We start from the raw sequence: 25,520 nt of genomic DNA, 5'->3' as shown, positions 1-25,520 counted from the left end.
GCATGATTGCTATAACTTGACATTTAATATTCTGATAATGGTGTTTAGGATATATAATTAAGCATGGCGCATTGTTTTAGTGAAACCTGAAATAATTCTTAAAAATAAGCTTGTGCATTGCATATTTACAAAATGTAAAGATACCTTCTCTAATTTTTAGATTACTTATAATCTTAGAAATGTTCAGGTAAAACTTCATTTCAAAATAAAAGGTTGTGATATGTTACTCCCTATTTTTTTCTCTTTTAATATTAATGCATGTGAAATCTTATGTAGCAATTGTAAGCAAGATAGTGAGATACAAATAATGCTAATCTCCTGGCTTTGAAGAATTTTTTTTCCCTCCTAGTATTTAAAATTTGGACATGATTTTACATAACTTATATTTTTAGTAATTTTAAACAATTTAATTTTTAACATACTACCTTCCTGTTTTGCAGGATAAGTGGCAGCCACTTTTGAGTACAGTTACAGGTGTCCACAAATACAAATGGCTAAAGCAAAATGTCCAAGGCTTGTATCCCCAGTCTGCCCTCCTTAACACCATTGTTGATTTTGCACTTAAAGAAGAGCCAGTGGATGTAGAAAAAATGAGAAAATGTTTATTAAAACAGGTAAAATAGATGAAAATGGGCTTGTGTTTATTAGCAGTTCAATCAAGTATGACAATTTTTTTAAATTTTTTTTTCTCTTGCAGTTGGAAAGAGCAGAAGTTCGTCTGGAGGGAATAGATACTATTCTGAAACTGGCAGCAAAAAATTTTTTGCTCCCGTCTGTGCAGTATGCTATGTTCTGTGGATGGCAGAGGCTTATTCCAGAAGGAGCCAATATAGGGTAAAACTTTTTGTTGCCTTTGCTTTTACAGTACTTCATTAAAAAAACCCCAAACAACCATATTTATTTTTTTCTTATTGTTTTCCTGTGAAGGGAACCTCTTACTGACTGCTTGAAGGATGTTGATCTGATCCCACCATTCAACAGAATGCTGCTGGAAGTAACTTTCGGAAAGTTGTATGCATGGGCTATTCAGAATGTCCGGAACATCTTGCTAGATGCTAATGCAAAATTTAAAGAACTAGGTGAATCTCATTTTATTGCTGTTGGCTGGGGTGAAAACTATTTTAAATGAATATAGTTGCCTTTTTTATTTTTAAAAAGTTTGCCATAATTGGGATCTTAAAAATGGTTCCCTTCGTTTGTGCTGAGAATTACTTTGATTTTCTGCCTGTCCATGTGTCATTCCACAGTCCCTGGCCCAACCTCCCTGAACTCACTTTTCAGTGTTTGATTACCCATTAGTAATACTTTACCGTTAAAATCTAAATTATAAAAGGTTTCTTGGGACTTCAGCTTGTAGGTTCTTAAAGCCAAGCAGGGAATAAAAAATGTTACATTGTCAATCAAACAAATCTATAACCTTTTTTGTTGTAGCTCCCAAATGCCAACTGACTTTGTTGTATTTATATTACACAGGTGTGCAGCCTGTTCCTCTACAAACAATTACTAATGAGAATCCAGCAGGACCAAGTCTTGGAACTATTCCACAAGCACGTTTTCTGCTGGTCATGCTCAACATGTTGACACTGCAGCATGGTGCTAATACCTTGAGCCTCCTTCTTAATTCTGGCATGCTAGCATTGACGCAAACAACACTGCGGCTGATAGGTACAAGATCTTGTTTGGAAGAAAGTACATGTTTCATAAATCTCCTGTATTTTTTTACCTGTTGGTGTACCCAAACTACAGAATTACTTTGCTGCTTAAAGATAGGACTTAATGCTATTTACATTTACCCTGATACAAACCCCACATCTGTAAGCACTATTGAGAAGGAAGTTAGTTTGACCTTTAGCCTTTATTCAGTCATGATTTTTCTCCTAAGCCTTTGCTTTGGTCATCTGTTGCTAGAATTTAGGAGTGATAGTGTAGTTTTGGTGGAAACATTACAAATAAATGAAAAATGGAAAATATAAAATGAAAACATTAGAAACTGCCTACTCCCTTCTCATTCAGGTTCACTTGTCCTACCTATTAAAACCATTCCCAGTCTGCATATTGAAGCTGGAAGCTTCCTTTGTTTGTTCTGTTACCAGTTCTGTGGTGTCTTTTGCCATGATTCAAGTTATCATGCCTGTTCTTTCTTGGCTTTCTTAGATAATAGCAAATATTTGTTCCTGTAACTTGTATTTGACTGGAGTGCTCATAAGAAGTTTTGGGGTTTTTTTACAAAAAATCTGTTAGTAGAACTAATATTTGTCAATTGTTTGTCATTTACTTTTGTTCAAAGTCCTGTGCATTGAAAACCATTACATCCTAGTTCCCTAAAAGCTCATCTGACTGTATCATGTGTTAGGTCAGCTTTCCTGTTTGTTACTACTTTTCTATTGCAAACTTTATGTGCCTTAAAGTTTGTGTATATACCTTTATACGTATAAGGTATGTATAAAAACTTGTAGCTAGTTTTAATTTTTTTAATGTTTTTTCCTGTTTAGGACCTAGTTCTGACAACATTGAAGAAGATATGATTACCTCTTCTCACGGAGCGTCTGCCACAGTCCTAGAAGAGTCACGAAAGGAAAGCACACCTGTTCAGCTCCCTGTTTCTGGACCAGAGCTGGCAGCCATGATGAAAATTGGTACCAGAGTGGTGAGAGGGGTAGACTGGAAGTGGGGTGATCAGGTACAAATTCTTTCATACAGGTTTGGCTGTGTTAAAAGCTAAAGTCTCTATTCAGTGGACTGTGCGAATTTTATGTTCAAACTTTAGAGGTCATTTTTCATTTCAAAGACTTGGAGTGTTAATATAAAATATGTTAATTATTTGTTTAGCATCAGCTTTGGAGATGAAAGTTCTTTTTTAATGAGACTGTTCTGATTCACAGTTTAACAAGAAACTGCTTTTTTTCTACAGTATTATACACAACCATCTAGGTGTGTATGGCACTCTATGTAGTACACAGTAAAATAGATTTAAACATGAGTGTTGCTGCAGTTTACTGAGGTGATTGCTTTTTGGGGACTTGAAATGCTTTCCAATTTTATGCTCTCTTTGGAAACATTATTGAGTGTTTTCTACCTAACCATTAGGTTAGCAGCAAAAAAGAGCAATTACATTATTATCTTATGAACTTTGGATGCGAATTAGCGTTGTTGGTTGTGTAACTTGAGCACCTCTCTTCGGTCAGGATGGACCCACTCCAGGTTTGGGTCGTGTGATTGGAGAATTGGGAGAAGATGGCTGGATCAGAGTGCAGTGGGACACTGGAAGTACAAATTCTTACAGAATGGGGAAGGAGGGAAAGTATGATCTCAAACTAGCTGAGCCACCACCAGCAACGCAACCCACAACAGAAGATTCAGACACTGAGGACGATTCTGGTAAAAAAGCATATGTATTTTTTTAAATAAAAGTGGAGGCAGGGTTTTCGTTGAATTCAAAAATTGTTATCTTGTAATATGAAGAAGCTTCTTTCGCAGGATGAAATGCTTCATCAAAGATGATTAAATTATTAGGTGTATGTGACTATAATCTTTCTTAAGGTAGCTTTACTGTCAGAAAGGAGGATAGAAAGGATGGTATCACATTTGCTGCATATTCATAGGACAAAGAAAACACTGTTATCCAACTGAAATAGTTTGTTACAGATAGCAGGAGGTATAATTTTCAACATATGGTAATGCAATTCTAAAGTATGGGGGTTTTATATGGCCTAATTATACATCTAGTCACGCTGCTTCCCTATTCTTGGCACTGCATTTGGAATTTCTTTTGTGTACTGCTAGAGAATTAACTTGAAAATATCTGCACAAAATATCTGGTTTATATTTTGCTTTTACAGTTGGAAATAAGTAATCCTCTTAATCTGAAATCATCTTAGAAAAAATGTTTATAACCAGTTTCTCACATCATGTTTGTTTCAGAACTCTTTGTGAAACAGATTAACTCTAATATTAATTTGCCTTTTGTATCTCCCTTCAGAAGGAGAACAAGTTGAAAGGAATCTCCACCCCACTTCCATGATGCTGACAAGTACTGTCAACCTGTTGCAGACACTGTGTCTCTCTGCTGGTGTCCATGCTGAAGTCATGCAAAGTGATGCTACTAGGACTTTGTGTGGTCTACTCCGTATGCTTGTGGAGAGTGGAACAACAGATAAATCAGGTATATCATACGGAAACAGTCTGATTCAGCTATGTGCGTCTATTTTGTGTGTTCTTGTCTCGTAACTTTGTATATTTTTTGTTACTAGTTTTTAATCCTTTAAGGCCAAAGGCTAGAAAATGCATTTTCAGAGTTTTTAAAATCTTAATTGTTAGCAAAGGAAACATTAAGTGATCTTGAGCATTCTTAGAACGTAAGCAGTGAAAGTAGGAAACATGCATGAGATGTGGAGCATGCGGATCTGTATGGTTGGCTTAGACAATGAATTTCTTTGAATTTCTTAGCAGTCTTTTTCTGTTTGGGGACAACAGTATAGCTGGATATGTCATATTAATTTCCATAGCTGCTATGTAATATCAGAAGTAATGCTGTTAACTACTTCGAAATGAGGGAACAGTATAAGGATGAGAATTGTTTTAAAGGCATATTTAATAAAATTAATTACAGGCTCTAAAACAGAAGTTAATAGTTATGTAAAGACAGTGAAGTAGCTCAGTGTTGTGATTTGTCCAAAAAAAGCCCCATGTAGTATATAGAGAATTATGTAGCTGGTGGAAAAGTCAACTGTTTTATGTATATATCTTTTTGTTTTTAGCTTCCTTGCCAAATAAATTAGTTTATAAAGAACAGCATAGGAGTTGGTGCACGCTGGGATTCATTCGAAGTATAGCACTCATGCCTCAGATGTGCAGCACTCTTAGTACATCTCAGTGGATAACTTTGCTAATGAAAATTGTTGAGGGGCATGAATCTTTCACTGCTGCTTCACTACAGAGACAGGTAATGTGTGTATTTCCAAATTACTTTGATAGGCAATGAATTTAATAGACTTCAGTTGTCATTTTTTTTTTTAAAAAGTATTTTAAAAAACAGATGGGAAATGTCATATCAGTTTTAAATTAATTGGGAAAAAACGTCGTCTTATATTTAGTATTCATTGTTTTAGATACACATCTGTAAGTTTTTGAGCTGTCAGGGCACTACAGAAGACTCCTGCGTTCTGTTGAAAGCCTGGAAGTTTTGTACAGATGAGAGACCAAAACAGTGTTCCAAAAATATATTCCAGAAACTTCCGATATAATGTTCCTAGAAGTTGAATAAAGAAAAGAATAACAAAAAGATTGTTAGGAAAGATGTGCAATTTCATTTTCATTCATAACGTTATCAAATTGTGTATTATCTCCTGTCCTTCCTTCCATAGTAAACTGCTGTTACTATTTTAATTTGTCTCTCTTAGGAAAGCTGCATCTTTGTATCTTATTTTGGTGTTGTATGTCCCCTTTCCCCTTTTCTTTTTTTCTTCTTTTTTTTCTTTTTTCCTTTGTTTTTTCCTTTCCTTAGTCTTTATCATGAGATTAAAAAGCAACCTTATCATGGAGTAAGTCTTCCAAGTTTTAAGGCCTAGGGATCAAAAGATCTTAATCTTTCCCTTGATGAGGCATCAGCATTTTTTAACTAAAGCCTTGTATCATAAAGGCATGTACATTTTTGTGTCATCTTCCAGCAAATTCTTGGCACTGTTTTTAGTTTGATGAGAGATCTTTTATCATCGAGGAGTTGGTGCGTTAGTCATCTGTGCTGCTCGGGGAATACTTGAGAGAAATGACCATTCCTCATGTACCAGCGTCTAACTTAACGAGAAAAAGATGAGACTTGGAAGTTTTAGAAAGACATGTTACTGACAGAAGTTTACAAGAAGACAGATCTTTTCACTGTTATCGGTCACTTGTATTGGTCTTCTGGGTAGAAGATGAGGAACTTCTGAGGAACCAGAAATACTCCAGAATGTGCAGCTCCATCTGCTCTTTGATACTGCAGCACTACACCTTCCCATGCTACTCATCAGTCCTGCACTGAGTGTCTAGGTTTAGAGATGCCAGTCTGTTCCTTCTGTACTGTGTCAGAGGCTGTAGTTTCACAGTAAATGCTTTTGGGTGTCACTGCAATTGCTTTTTGCCTTCTTGTATCATTCAGCTTTCTATCTCATGACTTTTAATTATCATACCCTCATTGCAGAACACTTGGAAGCTTTCATTCTGAAATACATCTTAATACGAAGTTCTGAGTCTGGAGTCTGAACAAACCTTCCCATTTCTGTATTGCTATTTTTCCTATGCATTTTAGTCATTTATGTTGTTTCTCAGTGTGTGTTTGTGTCATGTACTGAGTATTGAAGAGGTTGGATTCACTAATATAATGTGCCGATAAAATTGTTACTGACTTTGAACTGGCGCAACTTCTTTTAAAATATTCCTTATGAAAGTGAATGGAAGATCAGTATGTCTGTAATTTCCACAGCTGGAAAGAAATCAGCATAGTAGAAAGAACTACGAGGAAAGCTAACTTTTAAAATGCCTTTCTTCCGTGCTTAGTATATTTGAGAATTTCTTTAATACTTGGTGACTTAGAATGGAATAATGCTCATTTTGTTCTCTTTTTAGATTCTTGCTGTACATTTATTGAAAGCAGTACTTCCATCCTGGGATAAAAATGAAAGGTCAAGAGACATGAAATTTCTTGTGGAAAAACTGTTTGGATTTTTAGGCAGCCTGCTTAGTACTTGTTCTTCAGATATCCCACTGCTCAGAGGTAGAGGAATTTTCCCTCAGTGGCTTATTTTTATGTATAGTAAATGTGTGTGTTAAATTGATAAATGTTGTGCAATTGCTTTTGTCTTCTTAGAATCTACTCTGAGAAGGAGAAAGGCCAGGCCCCAAGCATCTCTAACTGCCACTCACAGTAGTACTTTAGCAGAAGAAATAGTGGCACTGCTGAGGACGCTCCATTCGCTCAGCCAGTGGAATGGACTCATAAACAAGTACATCAACTCTCAGCTAACCTCCATCACCCACATCTTTGCAGGAAAACAGTCAGAAGGGGTAGTTTCCACGTTTTAAAATAAGCTCATTTTTATAGCAATATTTATTTTGAAATTATAAATACTAAATGTAAACAATATTAAGCTTAATTTTGAAACCATTTTTCTATTTTTATATATATATTTATGTCGTAATTTTTAAATTGAAGTATGTGTGCTTAACTGTATTTTAAAGCAGATAAAAGTGTATGTTGTTCTCCCTACAGTTAATGGTGTTGTTCTTTGTTAGGCTCTGTTGGATGACTACTTTCCTGACACTGAGAATCCAGAGGTGGGAGGCCTAATGGCAGTGTTAGCAGTGATTGGCGGCATAGACAGTCGCTTGAGACTGGGTGGACAAGTAGTTCATGATGAATTTGGAGAAGGCACAGTGACGCGCATTACCCCGAAAGGGAAAATCACTGTACAGTTCTATGACATGCGAACATGCAGAGTGTGCCCTCTGAATCAACTGAAACCAGTAAGTTTGTTTTGTTGAGTCTGCAGTAGAGGGAAGAGTATGGGTTAAGATTCTGATACACTGCAAAGAAAATACTTGTTCTTCTTTGGGTAAATACATTGACATTCAACACATACCATGCTCTGAATGCAAATCTAAGATGGTATTCATCCAAACCCCTATAAGGCCTTTAAAGCCTGTCCTTATTTTTTGAGGAGGTGAAAGGAGAAGGAATTTGAGCTGAACTCCTTTGACTTGAAGTAAACTCTCAAGTCATGAAAATATGATTTATAGCTCTTACATGAGAGGAACTGTTTGTTTATATTTAACTTGATTTCCTAACTAATGTAGAAAGTCTTGGATGTTTTCATTTGAATCTTAATCTCAAGTTTGTTGATATGGCTTTAGTGAAAGTACAGTCAAAGTGCCTGGTCTGCTTGAGACGCTGCAGTTCTTCCTTGCTCTGACTCTGTGTTACTTTTTCACCAAGCAGACCTGCAACTGTGTGCTACAAGTAGAGGAGCTCTGTAGGGAATAGCAGTCCTCTCCAGTTGTTCCTGGTTGTTGTGGTTTAACTTCAGCCAGCAACTAGGTACTACAGAGCTGCTAGCTCACTCCCCACCCCCTCGCCCCTCCCCAGTGGGATGGGGAGGAGAATCAGAAAAAGGTAACACCCGTGGGTTGAGATAAGAACAGTTTAATAGTTGAAGTAAAGTAAAAATAATAACAACAACAATAATAATTGTAATAGAGGAATAAAATCCAAGGGGAAAAAAACAACCACAAAACCCCCAAAGTGATGCACAACGCAATTGCTCACCACCTGCTGACTGATGCCCAGCCAGTTCCTGAGCAGGGATTGACAGGTCCTGGTCAACTCCCTGCAGTTTATTTACTGAGCGCCATGTTCTAAGGTATGGGAATATCCCTTTGGCTTGCAGGTTGGCTGTCTGGGCTCTGCTCCCTCCCAGCCTTTTGTGTACCTGCTCGCTCTCAGAGCATGTGAAACTGAAAAGTCCTTGATTTAGAGTAAGCACTAATTAACACACTGATGTTTTAGTTGTTGCTATCAACATTATTTTCATACTAAATCCAAAACACAGCACTGTACCAGCTACTAAGAAGGAAATAACCCTGTTCCAGCTGAAACCAGGACATTAGTCAAAAGCAATAAGATGAATGATTCTTTTTCTCTTCTTCAGTTAATAACCATTGAAACTTCTGAATGATTTTGGAAAATGCTTATCTGTTGGTTTGCTTTTTTCTTTTGTCTGGTTCTTCCTCCACTGTCTAGCTTCCAGTTGTGGCTTTCAATGTGAACAACTTGCCTTTCACTGAACCGATGCTATCCATTTGGGCTCAACTAGTAAATCTGGCTGGAAGTAAAATAGAAAAACAAAGGATGAAGTCTCCCAACCAGGGTCTTTCAGGTACAGCTGGAGTTCTTTTGTTGTTTTTGTTGGGTTTTTTGGTTTTTTTTTTTGTTTAATAGATGGATATACTGTGGGAAAAATACTAGTAACAGCAAATGTACGTAAGAAAAAGGTTTTCTGGAACCTTACTTTTTTTCAGTCGACGTTGAATAATATGAACTTACGAGACAAGTTTAGCTAGGAGATTAATTGCTCTGCGCTGTAAGTGGAATATTGTTTTTACTTAGAGAAAATGTAAATGGGGTTTGGGGCTGGACTTGTATTGAATTGTTTAAAATATTGGATCCATATAACATCTTAACTGCACTTATTGTGCTGTTAGCTGTATGATTGTGCAGGGCATGAAAGTAGGAAAGCAGTGTTTTTAATATCATGAGTCATAGAATACTTTTTATCCAGATGCTGTTCAGACTACCTCATATCATCAGTATTTCACAAGCTTTCACACAGTGAGTTAAGATGCAAACTGATTTTTGAACTGAGGCTGTATGAATGGTACTTTCTTCTCTAACACAAGAGATTCCTGTGTATTAGTGCTAATAGCTGCTTAATATATCTGACAGGTCAAGTGGATTTGGATCTACTGCGATGCCAGCAGTTAAAGCTGTACATACTGAAAGCAGGCCGGGCTCTGCTTTCTCACCAGGATACACTAAGACAGATCTTGTCTCAGCCAGCTGTTCAGGACTGTGCATTAAATCCTGCAGGTATTCTGAAACACAGCCTGAGTGTGCTGCTGTTTGTTTAGATGGTGGATAAAGTAGGTGACTATAACCCTTGCTAATGGCAATTGGAGGGTAGAAGCTAGGTTTGCCCTCTAAAGACTAAAAATTAAAATTCAGGAATGCTTTAATCTTACATATTAAAACTGAAAGAGGGTAGATTTATGTTAGATATTAGGAAGAAATTCTTTAGTGTGGGTTGTGAGACACTGAAACAGGTTGCCCAGAGAAGCTGTGGATGCCCCATCCCTGGCAGTGTTCAAGGCCAGGCTGGATGGGGCTCTGAGCAACCTGGTCTGGTGGAAGGTGTCCCTGCCCATGGCAGGGCGGTTGGAACTGGATGATTGTCAAGGTCTCTTCCAGCCCAAACCATTCTATGAAAAGCATTTTGACTTTTTAACTTAGGTTTTGAAGACTTACGTGGATCCAAGTGTTTGAGGCTTGAAATATATTTATTTTATTTGTATATTTCTGGGGTGGTTTGTCAGTTACCAAATTTTAAGTCAATGAATCCTTAATATTTTCCTGGGAATGGAATGTGGCTTGACTTCTACCATGAGGTTTTTGTTTTTGTTTGGTGGTTTTTTTTTTGGGGGGGGGGGGGGGTGGTCCAGAACAGCATAAGTTACATGAGGACTACTGCTTGTTTTGTTACTGTTTCAAATATGAGAACTTCCTTTTGTTGGAGTTAAATGAAGAATCAGAACACTTCCCTGAGATAGCCACAATAAAGATGTAGGAAACATGAATGTTTATGCCAACAAGAATACAAAATCAACGATAAAAGTTGCAGAGCGTGAGCCAGTTGACTCAAAAAAGGTGCACCCTTTTAAAGGGGCAATAAACACCTATGGGGAGCTCTTCTCAAGAGCTGTATTAAAGGAGGGAAGTGACTTAATCCAGGAAGTATGCGCCATGGCTTTAGGGATCAATGAGATTGTTGGTTTTCTCTATGAAGTGTTCTGTCCTGGAAAGACCTTTCTATAATAATATTACTGTAAAAACTCAGAAGATACTTGTGCAAGTTCACTGTCCACTGAGCAGTTTCTGCTAGACATGTCTTAGGTGTGTTTTAGTAAAAATAGTGTTTATCTACAAGTTTCTCATTTGCTTTTTTTGTATGGAGATTGTGGCACACATGATTTAATCTTAAGCATGTGATTCCTGTGGAGACAAAATATGGAAGAAATAATATGTTTGATCAACCAGTATGCCCCAGAATAAGTCTCCTTATTGACTTCTATTACATGGTTTTGGTTAAAATAATGTTTTTGTTTCAAGAGGATGGAGCAGTTGCCTCTCCCGACATAGGAGATATGTCTCCTGAAGGACCTCAGCCTCCCATGATTCTTTTACAGCAACTTTTGACAGCTGCTACACAACCATCACCTGTGAAAGCAATATTTGACAAACAAGAGCTTGAGGTAGAGTCTGTCTTTTCTGCTAAGTAACCAAATAAATAAGTCTTTCTAATTCACAGTCAAACTGAAACTTGTTAAGCTATAGGCTTTAAAAAAAAAAAAGTGATACTGAACCCTTTTTGGCAAATAACCTTTAATTTCAGGTACACACACATGCAGAAACATATAAATACACTTGTTTTACTTGGACTGCTTGCTTTGTTCTCATTTAGGCTGCTGCTTTGGCAGTATGCCAATATCTGGCTGTAGAGTCTACGCATCCTTCAACACCAGTGTTTGAAGACTGCAGCTCTAGTGAAGCTACAACACCCATCACAGTGCAACATATCCGACCTACAAAAGCAAAGAAACGCAAGCAGTCTCCAATTCCACCCCTTCCCATCGTAGTTCAACTTATGGAAATGGGTTTTCCTAGGAAAAACATAGAATTTGCACTAAAATCTCTGTCTGGAACCTCTGGAAGTGCTTCTGGATTACCAGGTATTCCATTTAGTTAAATTAATGATTTTAGAAGTAGAAGGAAAATTGTGAGCAGGTTAAAATGCTACTGGGAGCAATTGTCACTTATCATTTTGGATACTATTTTAAGAATGTCAGAGAATGCCTTAGAGACAGACTTTGTGTTCTATATTAGGAGTAGAAGCCTTGGTTGGCTGGTTGTTGGATCATCCTGATGTTCAAATTACGGATCTCTCTGACGCTGATACTATCTCTGATGAATATTCAGATGAGGAAATAGCAGAGGAGGTGGAAGAAGCTGAAGCTGCTTGCCCTGTGGTAAGTATCAGCTAAGTAAAACCCAAGGCATGCTACCTGGCTGCAAATTTTCTAATTCTTTCCTTTTATGAGCTTTGGTTAAGAGTACAAGGACATTCTGCTTTCCCAAGCTTTCAAGACTGTAACGAGGACCACATTTGCCATATGTTTCTAGGGCATGTCATATAAGAGCTCAAGAATAATCTAGAAGTACTTATGTATGAAGAGCACAGGGGAAGAGTGGAATACATGTAGACGTTGAACGAGTGGTGGCTATAAGTATCCCTGATAGTTGGTCTCAGTTTCATCTGAGCAAACACTGTATCTGTAAAGGACTCCTTCCATGCTCCCCTCCCCCTCTCCCTTAATTTGATCTTGAAAAAAGTATGTTAGCTACAAGGAATGATGAGGAATTTATGAATAAATGACAAAAAAATGTCAGTGAAATAGCTTTTTCCTTACAAAAGCTATTTTCACTTACAGGTGATAAAATGACCTTTACAATGCCTATTGAGTGTGATGGCTTTAATGTGAATTTATTCGTCTTCTGTTGGCTTTCAGGAACTGTTTCAGTAAGGATTCGGCAATAAAGTGAAATGGGTTCTATATTTTTCTATTTGTTTTTTTATGGAGCTATGTTGAGTTTTCTGGCACGTGGGATTCCTGTAATTGAAAGAAATGTTTTATGTTTTAAAGGAAATTGACTTGACGTTGAGTTCTGGTACCTTTATCAGTATTTCAGTGAGAAACTGTGCTATGTATTGCCTTGAATGAAAAAAGATTTAATGCTCAATACAGAACAAAGTTTCCTGAAAATTGTCATTACAGCTGGAATGCAATAGTTCTCTTAACATTTTTTAAGTTAATCAAATCTCATAAGGAATAAGTTCTGATAGCTACAGTCTCGTCTTATCTTTTTCATCAGCTTGTTTTTCTATGGGAATAATTTAAATCCCATTGTACTATATAACAAAAAAAAAAAATTAGTAGTGGACTTTAGGAAGGATTACCGTTTACCATTGTTCTTTTCTTGGGTTCTTTTAATCTCTAAACAAGTAGCCTAAGAAGTGGAATGTGAATGTGTATCTGTGAGGCTAAGTTACTCACAAATCCTTTTTGTTCTAATTTCATTTGGCAAGCAGATTTCATAAAAGCAACTTGCAGCTTGTTTCACACGTTTTGAAAATTTGTGGCTATGTTCCTTGGCAAGTCATTTCGGAAACTAAACTTTAGCTTAAAGTAGATAGTAAATATTAGCGCTATAGTTAGTTGAAGGTTTTTCCTATTTTTGGCATGCAACTTGGACATTATATGTGTTTGCTCTTGTTGGGTTATCTTCAGTCTCTGTTAACATTTTCATTTATCTGAATTAAAGACAGATTTTGTGACTGTTACATGTTTATTTTGGATCTTTTTCCAGGCAAGTGGCGCTGTTGTAACAGAGAGCCAGACCTATAAGAAACGAGCTGATTTCTTAAGTAATGATGACTATGCTGTGTATGTGAGGGAGAATATTCAGGTAAAGTATGATGATCAAAAACTGTATTGAAACTACTTTCCTTCTGCTACAAAAGTTCTTGCACAGCTATGGCATTCTGTTGTTTGTTTTCCCCTAGGTGGGGATGATGGTTAGGTGCTGCAGGACCTATGAGGAGGTTTGTGAAGGAGATGTAGGCAAAGTTATTAAATTGGATCGAGATGGATTGCATGACCTGAATGTACAGTGTGACTGGCAACAAAAGGGTGGTACTTACTGGGTCAGATACATCCATGTTGAGCTTTTAGGTAAGTTCACTGCTGACTGCTTTTGAATAAAAAACTGAATGATACATTAAAGGGAGATTTATTTTTGGAGGGGAAAAACTCACTCACCCTGCATTTATTCTTGCAACTGCTAGGATTCCCACCGCAGAGTTCAGCCTCTCATATCAAGATAGGTGACAAAGTTCGTGTGAAAAGCTCTGTTACCACACCCAAATACAAATGGGGATCAGTTACTCACCGAAGTGTGGGAGTTGTCAAAGGTAATGTCTATTTCAAAAGGGGCATGGGAAAATAGTAAAACTGGAAACCACAGACTTTCTGCAGTGTTTAAGGAGAGAATCTTTTGGACACAAATCACAGTTTTGTGGAATGCTGCCTAATAGGAAGAAAGTACAGAATGCATTTGATGTGTGTGATTAATTTGTAGACATGTAATCTGTGGCAGCCCATTTTGTTAGGTGTGTTCATCTGCTTTTTGAGCTGCTCCATTCATATGCAGTAAAGGACTTTCAGAATCTGTGCAGCTTCCTGTTGTAGTTCTCATTTATACTTTGGATGAGCCACAAATGCTTTTCCTTTAAGAAGGAATTTTAACTTGAAGACTTCACATGGTAGTGAGGAGGAAGTGGGGTGCACTAGTATCAAGCTGTAAGGAATGTTGTAGAAGTAATCTGTGGGGCACAGATTCTTTGAAGAGGTACAGATCTTGGTCATAGTACATTTGTGCTTAGAAGTACTCTCTCCATTCAGTAACTGTTAAATAAAAACAAATAAAAGAAATCGGAGTCAAGTAATTTAGATAGAATAATATATGTCTTCTAAGAAAAAAATCTTTAGACCTCCCTTTCCCTCTGCCCCTTTTCCGGCTATCTGATGAGTTTAATATATAGTTCCATTAATGTGAAAGGTTACTTTTGAAGTTTTTTTTTTATTACATATTTCTGCTCTGATGTTGCACTGGACACTTTCTGCTTCATTTTTTTTATAGACATTTGCAACACATTGTGTTTTCTCCATGTTTTTGTCACAGCTTTTAGTGCCAATGGAAAAGATGTCATCGTAGACTTTCCTCAGCAGTCTCATTGGACTGGCTTGTTGTCAGAAATGGAACTGGTTCCCAGCATTCATCCTGGAGTCACGTAAGTGATGATTTACATTTTTCTTAACTTGTAAGAGTTATCCTTTAGCTTTATTATGTTGTTTCCATTATCTTGACTTGTGTTACAAGTAACTTGTACTATGAAAACTACAAGAAATACACTTACTGTTGTTCTTTTGTGAAATCAGGTGTGATGGCTGTCAGATGTTTCCTATCAATGGGCCTAGATTCAAATGCAGAAACTGTGATGACTTTGACTTTTGTGAAACCTGTTTTAAAACTAGGAAGCACAATACGCGACACACTTTTGGCAGAATAAATGAACCGGGTGAGTTTCAGAATCTAAGTTTTCCTTAGATTAATTTAAAATGCATTGAATTAGTTTTTAAAGAAACAGTTCTAAAATTTCTGTACCTTAATGTAATGAAATTAGTGTTCAGACTGACCCTCTAGACAACAAAACATTTTTAGCAGATCATAGCACTGCTACAATTGCACATGGCAGACTACACCAGAACATCAACCCTTAAGCTTTCTTTGTAGTGTAAGAAAAGTTTTAAAAATATGCCTACGTGGCAGTAACTCGTTATGTCAGAATGGCATTTACAGCTACACCAAGAATAGAACATAGAATTCTGTAATCCTACTGCCTTTTGCAATCAGCCTAAATGTAGGTAAATGTAGCAGGTGCATCCTGAAATACCAAAGATACTGTCTTACCCCTCACTTGCTCTTCAGCAGTTTTGCCTATCACTGTGTGGTGGCTGTTACCTCTTTTCCTCCATGATGTGGAGACTTCAGAGGGGTGTGGTGGGAAAGGGAAGCCTTTTGAAAGACTTGACATTTTTGGTTTCTAAGTGAGGAATAGGTGCAGCCATTTTCACTCCAAAATTTTTGGGGTTATGCATTATTACGCAAAACTTACCTGACGCTAGCTTTTCTTTCTTTTCTCTCCACCTGTTTAAAAATCAGTCCAATCCCTAGCGTTTGCAAGGTGATGTTGGCTTCTGGACTAAACTCCTTCATATTTACACATAGCCAGGCTAATTGGTTTGGAAAATGATTAAAACTATTTCCCTACTAGAAAACACGAACATGCATTGCATGTGTATGATGGTTTGTTTAAAGGGCAAGAAAGACTTTCCATTAATAAATCAGTTAATACAGTTTTACAGCTAGTATGGTGTGAATCTGTAATCCTCCGCGTTGCCCTGGATAGGGTAACAAGAGTTAGTATTCTTTTAGTCAGGCTTTCTAGAAGCTGCAAAGATCAGTGAAGGAAAGTAGAAGTGGGTTTTTGCAGGGAGGAAATCAACAACTCTCCAAACTGCCTCATCCTTGAACACGATTCAGAATTTGTAGTGTGGTAACATTAGCTGTGTCTGTTCTCCTGAAAGAGATTTTTATTGCAGGTTGGTTGCATATTTTTCATATGCTGTGGTGGTGTACAAAATTTGTGTGCTGTGGGCCTGTGTTTTGAAGCATTTGTCATTATAAATATTTATTTATATTTCAAAAGGAAGGACCCTTTCAAGTGACTATTTAGTCAAGAATGTTAGTCTTTTAAGGATTCTGTCAGTTTAAAGATGGCATGCCCCTGTAATGTTTTATCATTCAATTTTAGGAATTACTCTTAGCGTCTTACATTCCTGAAGAGAGTAATTATCTTAGTTTTTTTAATGTTTTTTTTTTTTTACTAAATTATGCTTGGTTTCTTGGTACAAATCAATCATAAGTTTAAGAACAGAAAATGTGATTATTCCAAATGACAGACATGAAAACTTGTCTGGTAAAGTGCTTGAAACTAATGTAAAAAAAAAATAAATCTTGAGCTATGCCCTTTAGGTGTGAGTAGTATTACTATACCTACGTGACGTGCTTCTGTGTTCTGCCTTCAGACTATGTACCCTAAGTCTTTGATATGTTATATTTCCTTTCACATTGCTTATGGGTTTAATAAAAGCAATTTTCTTTGAGAGGTATGTGCTTAACGTTTCACTTAACCATGCAGGTCAGTCTCCAGTCTTTTGTGGGCGTTCTGGAAAGCAGCTGAAGAGACGGCATAGTAGCCAGCGGGGAATGCTACTGGATGATTGGTCAAGAATAGTTAAAAATTTGAATGTCTCATCCTCTGTGAATCAGGCTTCACGTCTTATTGATGGTAGCGAGCAATGCTGGCAGTCTTCTGGCTCACAAGGAAAGGTAAATTCAGCCATAACTGCTTTGTTCTGGCATATTTCCTCTTAAGAGGATAAGTACCTTAAGTGAAATGTATTTGTTTGTTACCTTTGTGTAAGATAGAAGAGCACTAAAAACAAACATCGGAAGTACAAAACTGTGTTTCTTCCTAGTAAATGTGCCTATTTTTTTAAAGCTGAGCTTCATCTTTCTAAGTTACAAGGAACTTCTACGTGATTTTTTTTTTTTTAATACAGGGTAATTACTGTATTCTGTAGTTGGTTAGGTGGTTACAGTTGTCTTTTCAGTACAATAACTGATGATGACAATTGTTCTTAACAGTCAACTTACATTTTACTTAAGCAAGTTTGTTGCAGCACAAAAAGCACCTGTGCTCTCACTAGCTAAAACCACCTCCAAGAACTCCCTCACTTGCATAATAGAATATCTTGAGTTGGAAGGGACCCATAAGGTTTGCTGACTCAACTCCCTGCTTCTTGCAGGACTACCTGAAACTAAACCATATGACTAAGAGCATAATCTGGATGCTCCTTGAATTCTGACAAGCTTGGTGCCGTGACCACTTCCCTGGGGTGCCTCTTCCACTGACCAACCACCCTGTCACACCTTTTCGTAATGTCCAGTCTGAACTTTGCCTGACACAGCTTCATTCCATCTCCTTGTGTCCTGTCACTCCTCACCAGAGAGAGGAACTCAGCACCTCCCCCTCTTGAGGAAGTTGTAGATGGCGATGAGGTCTCCCCTCAGCCTTTTCCAAGCTGAACAAACCAAGTGACCTCATAAGTCTTGCCCTTGAGACCTTTTACCATTTTAGTTGCCCTTCTCCGGATGTAGTCTAGTAGTTTGATGTCTCTCTTCTACTGAGGCGCCCAAAACTGCACGCAGTACTTGATGGGGTCTCACTAGTGCAGTGCGGAGTGGGACAGTTTCCTCCCTCAACTGGCTAGCTATGCTGTGCTTGATGCACCCCAGGGCACAGCTGGCCCTTTTGGCTGCCAGGGCACACTGTTGATTCATATTCAATTTGCCATCAGCCCACATCCCCAGATCTCTGTACATGGGCCTGCTCTCCAGCCTCTTGTCCCCCAGTTTATATGTATAAGGAAGATTACCTTGTCCCAGGTGGAGAGTCTGGCACTTGCTCTTGCTAAATTTCATGTGGTGATTGCCCAGCTCTCTAGTCTATCCAGATCTCTCTGTAAGGCCTCTCTACTCTTCAGGGTGTGCACAGCTGCTCCTAGTTTACTATCACTGGCAACCTTGCTTAATGTACAATAACTCATGTGTCCAGGTCATTTATAAAAAACATTGTTCCTTAGTTTATGGCTTACTGGTTTTATTGGCCCACAGCATTGCTTTGGGACCAGGATTTGCAGCTAGGCTTCTGTCCAGCGTGTTTAGATGCTCTGTTGATGGTTATGCTGAGAATATTCCCAAGTACCTTTTCATCAGTTTGTCTACAGACTGTCACAAAAGTTTTACATTATATCCCATTGCTTGACCTCTGATGGTATTGTGCTTTCTCAGTCTTCTCAGTGGTGTTGCTCTTGGGTGAAATAAATCATTTGCTGCAACTGTTTTTCTTGTATTTGGAGGCTGGACAGGTGAGAAGTTCACAAAGTTGTTTTCTTTTGGCCAGTTCCCATGCATTACAGCTATTGAGTACCATTCAGAAATGTTTTCCATGCTCTCTTCAAAAACAGCACACGTTTATTCTTGTTAACCATACAGTGATCCTAACAGTATTACCTGAAAATGAAACTGTGTCTTTTCCCTAGCACTGGATTCGCTTGGAGATTTTTCCAGATGTTCTCGTTCACAGACTAAAGATGATAGTGGACCCTGCAGACAGCAGTTACATGCCCTCTTTAGTTGTAGTTTCAGGTATGTGTATGTTCTCTGGGAAGTCTTAATTTTTTATTTTATTTTTTTTGTACACGCCACAGTAGGTATTTGTCTGGTTTCAATTAATGTAGTCATCAATTTTAACATGCATCATGCCCGTTTATGAAACAAATACCATATCTTAAAATGTTTTTCTTTCCATGTTTTGTTTTCTAGGGGGGAATTCCTTAAATAACCTTATAGAGCTAAAGACAATCAATATAAATCCTACAGACACCACAGTGCCTCTTCTCAGTGATTGTACAGAAGTAAGTGAAATCTGTGTGAGAATTACTCTGGTATGCAGCAGAAAAATAGTTTTCTGCAAGAGATGAATGAGAAGCATGTTGTGGTGATTATAACATGGTATTTTACTTTTCCTCTAAATTAGCACTGTTTCTAGCAGTTCAGTAAAGTTGATTATCCTTGTAAGTTTTACCATAATCACGGTGTAACTCTGTAATAGCCTTAGTAGTAAATATACTTTAGGGTTTTTTATGTAAATCAATATACCTATGAACCAAGAAGACATCTCAATAAACTTAAATTTCAGGATAATTTTGGTGGGTGATAAAGCTTATTTTGGATACTTGTTCTGATATTTTTTAGTAACAGCAAGGAGGAATGCATGATGAATTTTTAGAAGATGGTAAGTGAAATCATTCTCAGATTAATGAGGCTATATGTTTTTGAAGTATGAATTACGTAGGGCTGAAAAGCCAAACATTTAAAGTTACGGATTCATTTTGTTAAGGTGACAAAGTCAAGCAAAAGTTCTAGTTTTTTTCCTGTTCTATAAAGTTATATAGGACAGAAAATATGGCAATTTTTTTTTTTTTGTCTTAGTACCACAGGTATATTGAGATTGCAATCAAGCAGTGCAGGAGCTCTGGAATTGATTGCAAAATACATGGCCTCAGCATACTGGGGCGTATACGTGCAGAGGATGAAGATTTGGCTGCAGTCCCTTTCCTTGCTTCTGATAATGAGGAAGAGGATGATGATAAAGCTAACACTGGGAGGTAGGTCGCTGCAGCGGCAAGGGGGAAATGAAGAACCCTGGTGTCTATATATTCTTCTAATTCAGGAGATTGTTGTAAGAATTACTACTTAATTAGGTAGTGAAGAGAAATCGGTATCTTTGTTAGAATTGTAAGTAGGTAATTTGTTGATAAGTAACTTGTTTAAGATTATCACACTGGTAAGTCAGTAGCATTTTGTGCAACTCCGGTTTCTGCGGTATGCTTGGAGTTGAAAACCTAGCTGAAAACTTGATGTATTTGTGTGGTATGGGGATGTATATATTTATCATTGCTCAGCAAAACATTCTGGGATTTTTTTTTTCCTGGTTTTTAGTTGTTACAGCCACCAATTAACTGTAGTGGTGTAGTTTGAGTACTGTAGAATCAGTAAATCCAGTAAAAAGGTGTTTGTGCTATAGCATGCAGGTTGCTAAACTGACCTTGCTTTTTTTCTCTCAATATGTTCAGCCTTGTTAGAAAGAAGGCAGCTGGGCTCGAATCAGCAGCTACAATAAGAACCAAAGTTTTTGTTTGGGGGCTGAATGACAAAGACCAGTTGGGAGGGCTTAAAGGTTCCAAGGTATGTTTCTTGCTTTCATACTTCAGTACAAAACAGAAACAGCTAAAAATAAAAAGTAGAAATCTCACACAACTCAAAATTCAAATTTAATCTGAATATTACAGTTTTATTATCAAAAGCTAAGAAGAGTAGGTTTAATGGCTTGTTACTGTTAAGACATGTAGAAGACATCTGCTGGATAGAAAATTGGAGAAAATTTGCATTTTGGTTGTTACTCTGAGATCCAGTTTAATTTTTAGCAGCCACTTAATTTGTTTAGATGGTGAACTAATTGTTCTAAAAATATGTAGCACTCTATACATATTCTGTTCCTTTTGAGTTTGTGTGTATGAAATGAAGATACTGGTGAACTTTTTTATGTATTCTGTGTTCACGGAGCTGGTGCAGTCATCAGAAAAAAAAAAAAGTTGAATTCTGATCTTTTGATTTGTGTATTTGCTTACAATTCAGTGTAATTTGAGAGGAATTTCAGCCCTGTATGAAGCCATTTGTACATAATTTTTAATATAATGCAAGATGGGAGATATGTGGTGATTGTTTAATCAATTTAAGTTACCATTAATCTGGAAAGTATGTTAAGAGAGCATTTCTTTAATCTATGTGGTAAATACAATAGTACACATTTTATCAGTAGAGTGCCTTTCAAGAAACAAAAAGTTACTCTTTTCTTCAGTTTTTTTAAAAAAACTACTGAAAGGGAAGTCCCTGTTTATGTCACATTTCATTTTTTCTTAGATTTTGTATTTATCATGGTTTCAGTATTAAATGCTGTTTCTTAGTTTCTGTCTTTTGTCTGGTGTATATATATAAACTGGTATGTGTGAAGTGTCTGAATAATATTGGGAGTTTCATGTATTTAAAAACAAAATTCATGTGGTTTAAAAACAAAAAGAAAAGTACATATTAGAGTGACTGGTTTATCACTTAGGAATAGCTCTTCTTTTTAAAGTGTAAAACTTTAAAGTGTGTTGTCATGGTTTTTATTTCCTGTCTGCTCTAGATAAAAGTCCCTTCCTTTTCTGAAACCCTGTCGGCCTTGAATGTTGTACAAGTAGCTGGAGGATCCAAAAGCCTTTTTGCAGGTAATATAAGTTTAAAATAAATACAATTATTTAAGAGCAGAAATAGACTTCCAACTGTGAAACATTAATGGCATTTCAAACTTTTTTCTTCCTTCATTTTAGTGACTGTAGAGGGTAAAGTATATGCCTGTGGAGAAGCCACAAATGGAAGGCTGGGTTTAGGAATATCTAGTGGAACTGTGCCTATTCCCCGCCAGATTACAGCTCTCAGTAACTATGTGGTGAAGAAGGTGGCTGTTCACTCAGGTATCAGTTATTGCTGTTCTTTATATATATAAATATAACACATTAGGCCTGAAAATACTTGCTTTGCAATTTTTCTGGATGCTATGACAACTCAGCATATCTGATATTTTAAAAATAAATACAGGTTATTAAATTCTGTCTGTTGGATACAATGTCAGATTAATAGGTCTGTTATTAAAATCTATGAATGTAGACCATACGTGGTTTCTTACTTGCTGGAAGTTAAATTTGCTAGCTTTTGAATAGTTTTTCAGTCTGATCCAAAGTGTTTCCATTATTTAATATTGCGAAATGGTAGCTTTTCTTTTTTTTTTTCCCTTGCAGCACTGAAAACAGCAAATTGCACGTTCATTCTTTTTGTTTTAATGTGCCAGGAAGCCTAGTCTCACAAAAGTTTTGTGGTTTAAGTCAAATCACATAAAAACTCTGAAGAAAATAAGTAATGTATATTGGGTTGAAAGGCTTATAGAGTTACATTGTAGAAGTACAGCAGTGTCAAATATTTCTCTGAGATTTCTGCAAGACCTGCTGCCTGCTTGAAAGCTTGAAAATTTAAACTTCTGTTTACACTTTTAGGTGGCCGGCATGCTATGGCATTAACTGTTGATGGAAAGGTATTTTCGTGGGGTGAGGGAGATGATGGAAAACTTGGTCACTTCAGTCGAATGTAAGGATACCAAATGTGTCTGTATTTCAGTAAGAGAACATTTGTGTTGCATGTTCTAACACAGCTGACCACCACTATTGACTGGCAGGATTTTTAATAGAACTGGGGGCAGAAGAATTGTGTTTGTGAAGGGATTTTTTTCAGCAGTGCACATCAACTTAAGGTGCAGCACTTGTAGTAATCTTCAGTCATTTAAAAAGGAGCTATTCAATTAATGCAATAATTGGAAACATACTCTGTGGATGAAGTCTTTCATAATAAATTTCACATAAATTTCTTACCCCTTTCAGTAATATATAGTTTAGTCTTCCACAGAACAGCTTTGAGGAAAATTTGGATTTTCTCAGGTTTTTTATTGTATGCACACAGAGCAATGTTTTGAAAGGAGGGGTGGGCAGGGAAGGGGGAGATAAATATACCCCATGGGGAAATGTTTGTTTGCTATTCTGATATATTTTGAACACCTTCTCAGAATACATAAAAATATTACAGCGGCCAACTCAGATGGTTAATATGTGACAACAAATGAGTGTTCGTAGGGGTATGTGTGTCAATATCAATGAAAATGGAAGAGCAGTATTGTTGTTTATTGTTCAACTGCCTTATGTCTTCTGTAATTTTATTGGAAGTAAGACTTGGAACCAACTCTTGGGCATGTCATGAGAGCAAATTTTCTAGAGGCCATGCATAATTTTACAAAAATAGTGGCTCTGATACACAGTGTTAGAAAACCTTGAGTTGAAACTCTTCCCTGAATTTAAAGAATATTGTAACCATATGAAAAGTTTCTGGTACTCTCATAGAAGCCTAACAGTAAATCCCAGTTCTAATTTCTCTCTCACGAAGAGTGAAGTTAGGATGGGAGTGTCATCTCTTAATCTTGCTATCTGACTCTGTGTCCACAGATAACAAATGGCTTAACTTTGGGCAGTGACAGGATATCAGTTTTCACTTTGTATTACACACTCTTTGATTGATTCATCACTTTGGTATTTTGGCTTTGTCACCTAAGTTTTGTAGCATATACATAAAATATTTCATTAAATAAACTTTGAAGTACATTAAAATAGTGTAAACTTTAGATTTAATGGTGCTACCTGAAGAGTACATCTTGGAGTCATGATGTTGCATATTACTTTATCTTTAGGTTAATGTTAGTTATTGCACAAAATGTTTTTGGATTATGAAAGTTGGAGTATGTTGTACGACTTTTTCATAACGAATGCAATGATTTCTTTACTCATTTTCTGTAGGAACTGTGATAAACCCAGACTGATAGAAGCGTTGAAAACCAAACGCATCCGTGATATCGCTTGTGGCAGTTCTCACAGTGCTGCCATTACCTCAAGTGGTGAACTGTATACATGGGGTCTTGGAGAATATGGAAGGCTAGGACATGGAGATAATACCACACAGCTGAAGCCTAAGATGGTAAAATGTTTCTTGTCTCTGATGAAATGTGAATGTGTTTGTTTAATAAATGATAACAATAAAAGGTGAAGTACAGTGAAAACCCATGAAAGCAGTACGAAGGCATCATTTTGGAGTGATCTAAATTAGGTTTTGGTATACATACCTCTAATAATGGGCAAGCTATTTCAGGAAGGCCAGAAAGATCCACTCTTTTTCTTGGGAAGTGATATGAAATGGCTGGTGCTGTTTAGAACATTCATGTCCTGCATCTACTTTGATACATAGGTGAAAGCTGCTACTGTTGTTGAGTGATGTTGGACCATAAGTGAGCAAGACTTGATAACCCTTTGCTAAATGGCATGCTTAGGCTGGGCACAGTGAACAAGATCAGTCATAAGATCTTGAAAAATCGCTGTAAAGTTTCAAAGAAATTATGTTTTAAAATGTCTTGCTTAGTTTTTCTATTTTGCAGGTTAAAGTGCTCCTTGGCCACAGAGTCATTCAGGTTGCTTGTGGAAGCAGAGATGCTCAGACTCTTGCTTTGACAGATGAAGGTAGGAATATCTTGTTCCAGAACTGTTATAGCACATGGCAATGCTGTGATCATTGTTTGACCTGCAGTTTTGTGTTTGTTAGGTTTGGTGTTTTCTTGGGGCGATGGTGATTTTGGAAAACTGGGCCGAGGAGGAAGTGAAGGATGCAACATTCCTCAGAACATTGAAAGACTGAACGGCCAAGGTGTTTGTCAGATTGAATGTGGTGCACAGTTCTCATTGGCACTGACCAAGTCAGGAGTGGTATGGACATGGTATGTTAACGTTTGCCAGAAAGTATTAACAAAGCAATTATTGTGAAGTATATCGTGCATTTATTGCTATTTGACTGTCTTAACTCCACCTGTGCCTTATCTGTGTGCTTTGTCTTTAAAATTGGCAGCTCTTTGAGATAAGCTGTGATCTGTTCAATTACACTTAACACTTTCTTATAGTATGCTGAGTTGTATATTGTACTCTGTTAGGATGCCTGGGTCTTAATGAGTGGAGGAAGGGGAAGAGCATTCCCTCTCTTGGGAGCAATGGAGCCTGTAAAGGACTGTAAAAAACCCTGTAATTCAAGACTTTGGAGTGGAGTGGGAAAAACAGAACCTGGGAATTATTGTTTGCCATATGTAGCCTACAGCTAAAGCAGAGACTGAGAGAGTAAGGCTGTAGTAGAGTAAGGAAGTAAGCTAAAGTTCAGAGGAGATGGGATGAACTTCCTTGGGAACACAGGGTCTCTACAGAGCTCGTTGCTGCTCAGAAGGCCACTGAGTTGTCAGTAATGATCCCTTGAAGCAAGAACTGGTATGAAGTGATCACAAAGTTATTTAGAAACCCTTCTTACTTGTCTTCTGTGTGTTCAAAACAACACAGAAACAAGACAACAAAAACTTGGTTTTTTGAGTTTATAAATAATTCTGTAAAATTTGAGAGCTTACTGTATGGCAGGTCAAAATCACAGCTCTAACCAGATCAAGGTCTTACCCCATCCTTGTGTAATAAGACTGACCTGTTCGACGTATATCAGAACTAAGAAGACTTAAAATAGTAATTTTTGTCATTGTTTTTGAGCAGTTGATGAATGATATGAAGAGAAATCCACAAAGCTTCTCTTTCAATAAGTAACTTCTTTTGAAAGGGAGAAAAACTTTTAGCAGAGGTGTCATTTCTGAGTGGCCACTGGAAACTGTATTTTTCCCTGTCGCTTTCCCCCT

General features: G+C 37.2%; 1 protein-coding gene across 3 annotated transcripts in view; it reads left to right on the top strand.

Moving 5' to 3' along the window:
- HERC2 (HECT and RLD domain containing E3 ubiquitin protein ligase 2) overlaps positions 1-25,520 on the top strand; it is a 113,405-nt gene that overhangs the window by 51,799 nt on the left and 36,086 nt on the right. For all 3 annotated transcript variants that reach the window (XM_056327558.1, XM_056327559.1, XM_056327557.1), the window contains exons 32-63: positions 441-614; positions 698-834; positions 928-1,079; positions 1,474-1,665; positions 2,493-2,680; positions 3,186-3,378; positions 3,980-4,162; positions 4,758-4,942; positions 6,604-6,751; positions 6,845-7,041; positions 7,270-7,500; positions 8,774-8,909; positions 9,476-9,619; positions 10,916-11,058; positions 11,268-11,535; positions 11,690-11,832; positions 13,232-13,330; positions 13,428-13,596; positions 13,710-13,835; positions 14,606-14,714; positions 14,863-15,002; positions 16,686-16,876; positions 18,652-18,757; positions 18,935-19,026; positions 19,604-19,779; positions 20,248-20,359; positions 21,360-21,441; positions 21,544-21,687; positions 22,264-22,354; positions 23,608-23,785; positions 24,240-24,321; positions 24,404-24,575. In XM_056327558.1, coding sequence (XP_056183533.1) covers positions 441-614; positions 698-834; positions 928-1,079; positions 1,474-1,665; positions 2,493-2,680; positions 3,186-3,378; positions 3,980-4,162; positions 4,758-4,942; positions 6,604-6,751; positions 6,845-7,041; positions 7,270-7,500; positions 8,774-8,909; positions 9,476-9,619; positions 10,916-11,058; positions 11,268-11,535; positions 11,690-11,832; positions 13,232-13,330; positions 13,428-13,596; positions 13,710-13,835; positions 14,606-14,714; positions 14,863-15,002; positions 16,686-16,876; positions 18,652-18,757; positions 18,935-19,026; positions 19,604-19,779; positions 20,248-20,359; positions 21,360-21,441; positions 21,544-21,687; positions 22,264-22,354; positions 23,608-23,785; positions 24,240-24,321; positions 24,404-24,575 — 4,883 coding nt within the window. The remainder of the gene's footprint in view (positions 1-440; positions 615-697; positions 835-927; positions 1,080-1,473; positions 1,666-2,492; positions 2,681-3,185; positions 3,379-3,979; positions 4,163-4,757; positions 4,943-6,603; positions 6,752-6,844; positions 7,042-7,269; positions 7,501-8,773; positions 8,910-9,475; positions 9,620-10,915; positions 11,059-11,267; positions 11,536-11,689; positions 11,833-13,231; positions 13,331-13,427; positions 13,597-13,709; positions 13,836-14,605; positions 14,715-14,862; positions 15,003-16,685; positions 16,877-18,651; positions 18,758-18,934; positions 19,027-19,603; positions 19,780-20,247; positions 20,360-21,359; positions 21,442-21,543; positions 21,688-22,263; positions 22,355-23,607; positions 23,786-24,239; positions 24,322-24,403; positions 24,576-25,520) is intronic.

This window comes from Falco biarmicus, chromosome 2 (assembly GCF_023638135.1).
Source record: "Falco biarmicus isolate bFalBia1 chromosome 2, bFalBia1.pri, whole genome shotgun sequence".
Taxonomy (NCBI): domain Eukaryota; kingdom Metazoa; phylum Chordata; class Aves; order Falconiformes; family Falconidae; genus Falco; species Falco biarmicus.
This window is presented reverse-complemented; position numbering and strand designations above follow the sequence as displayed.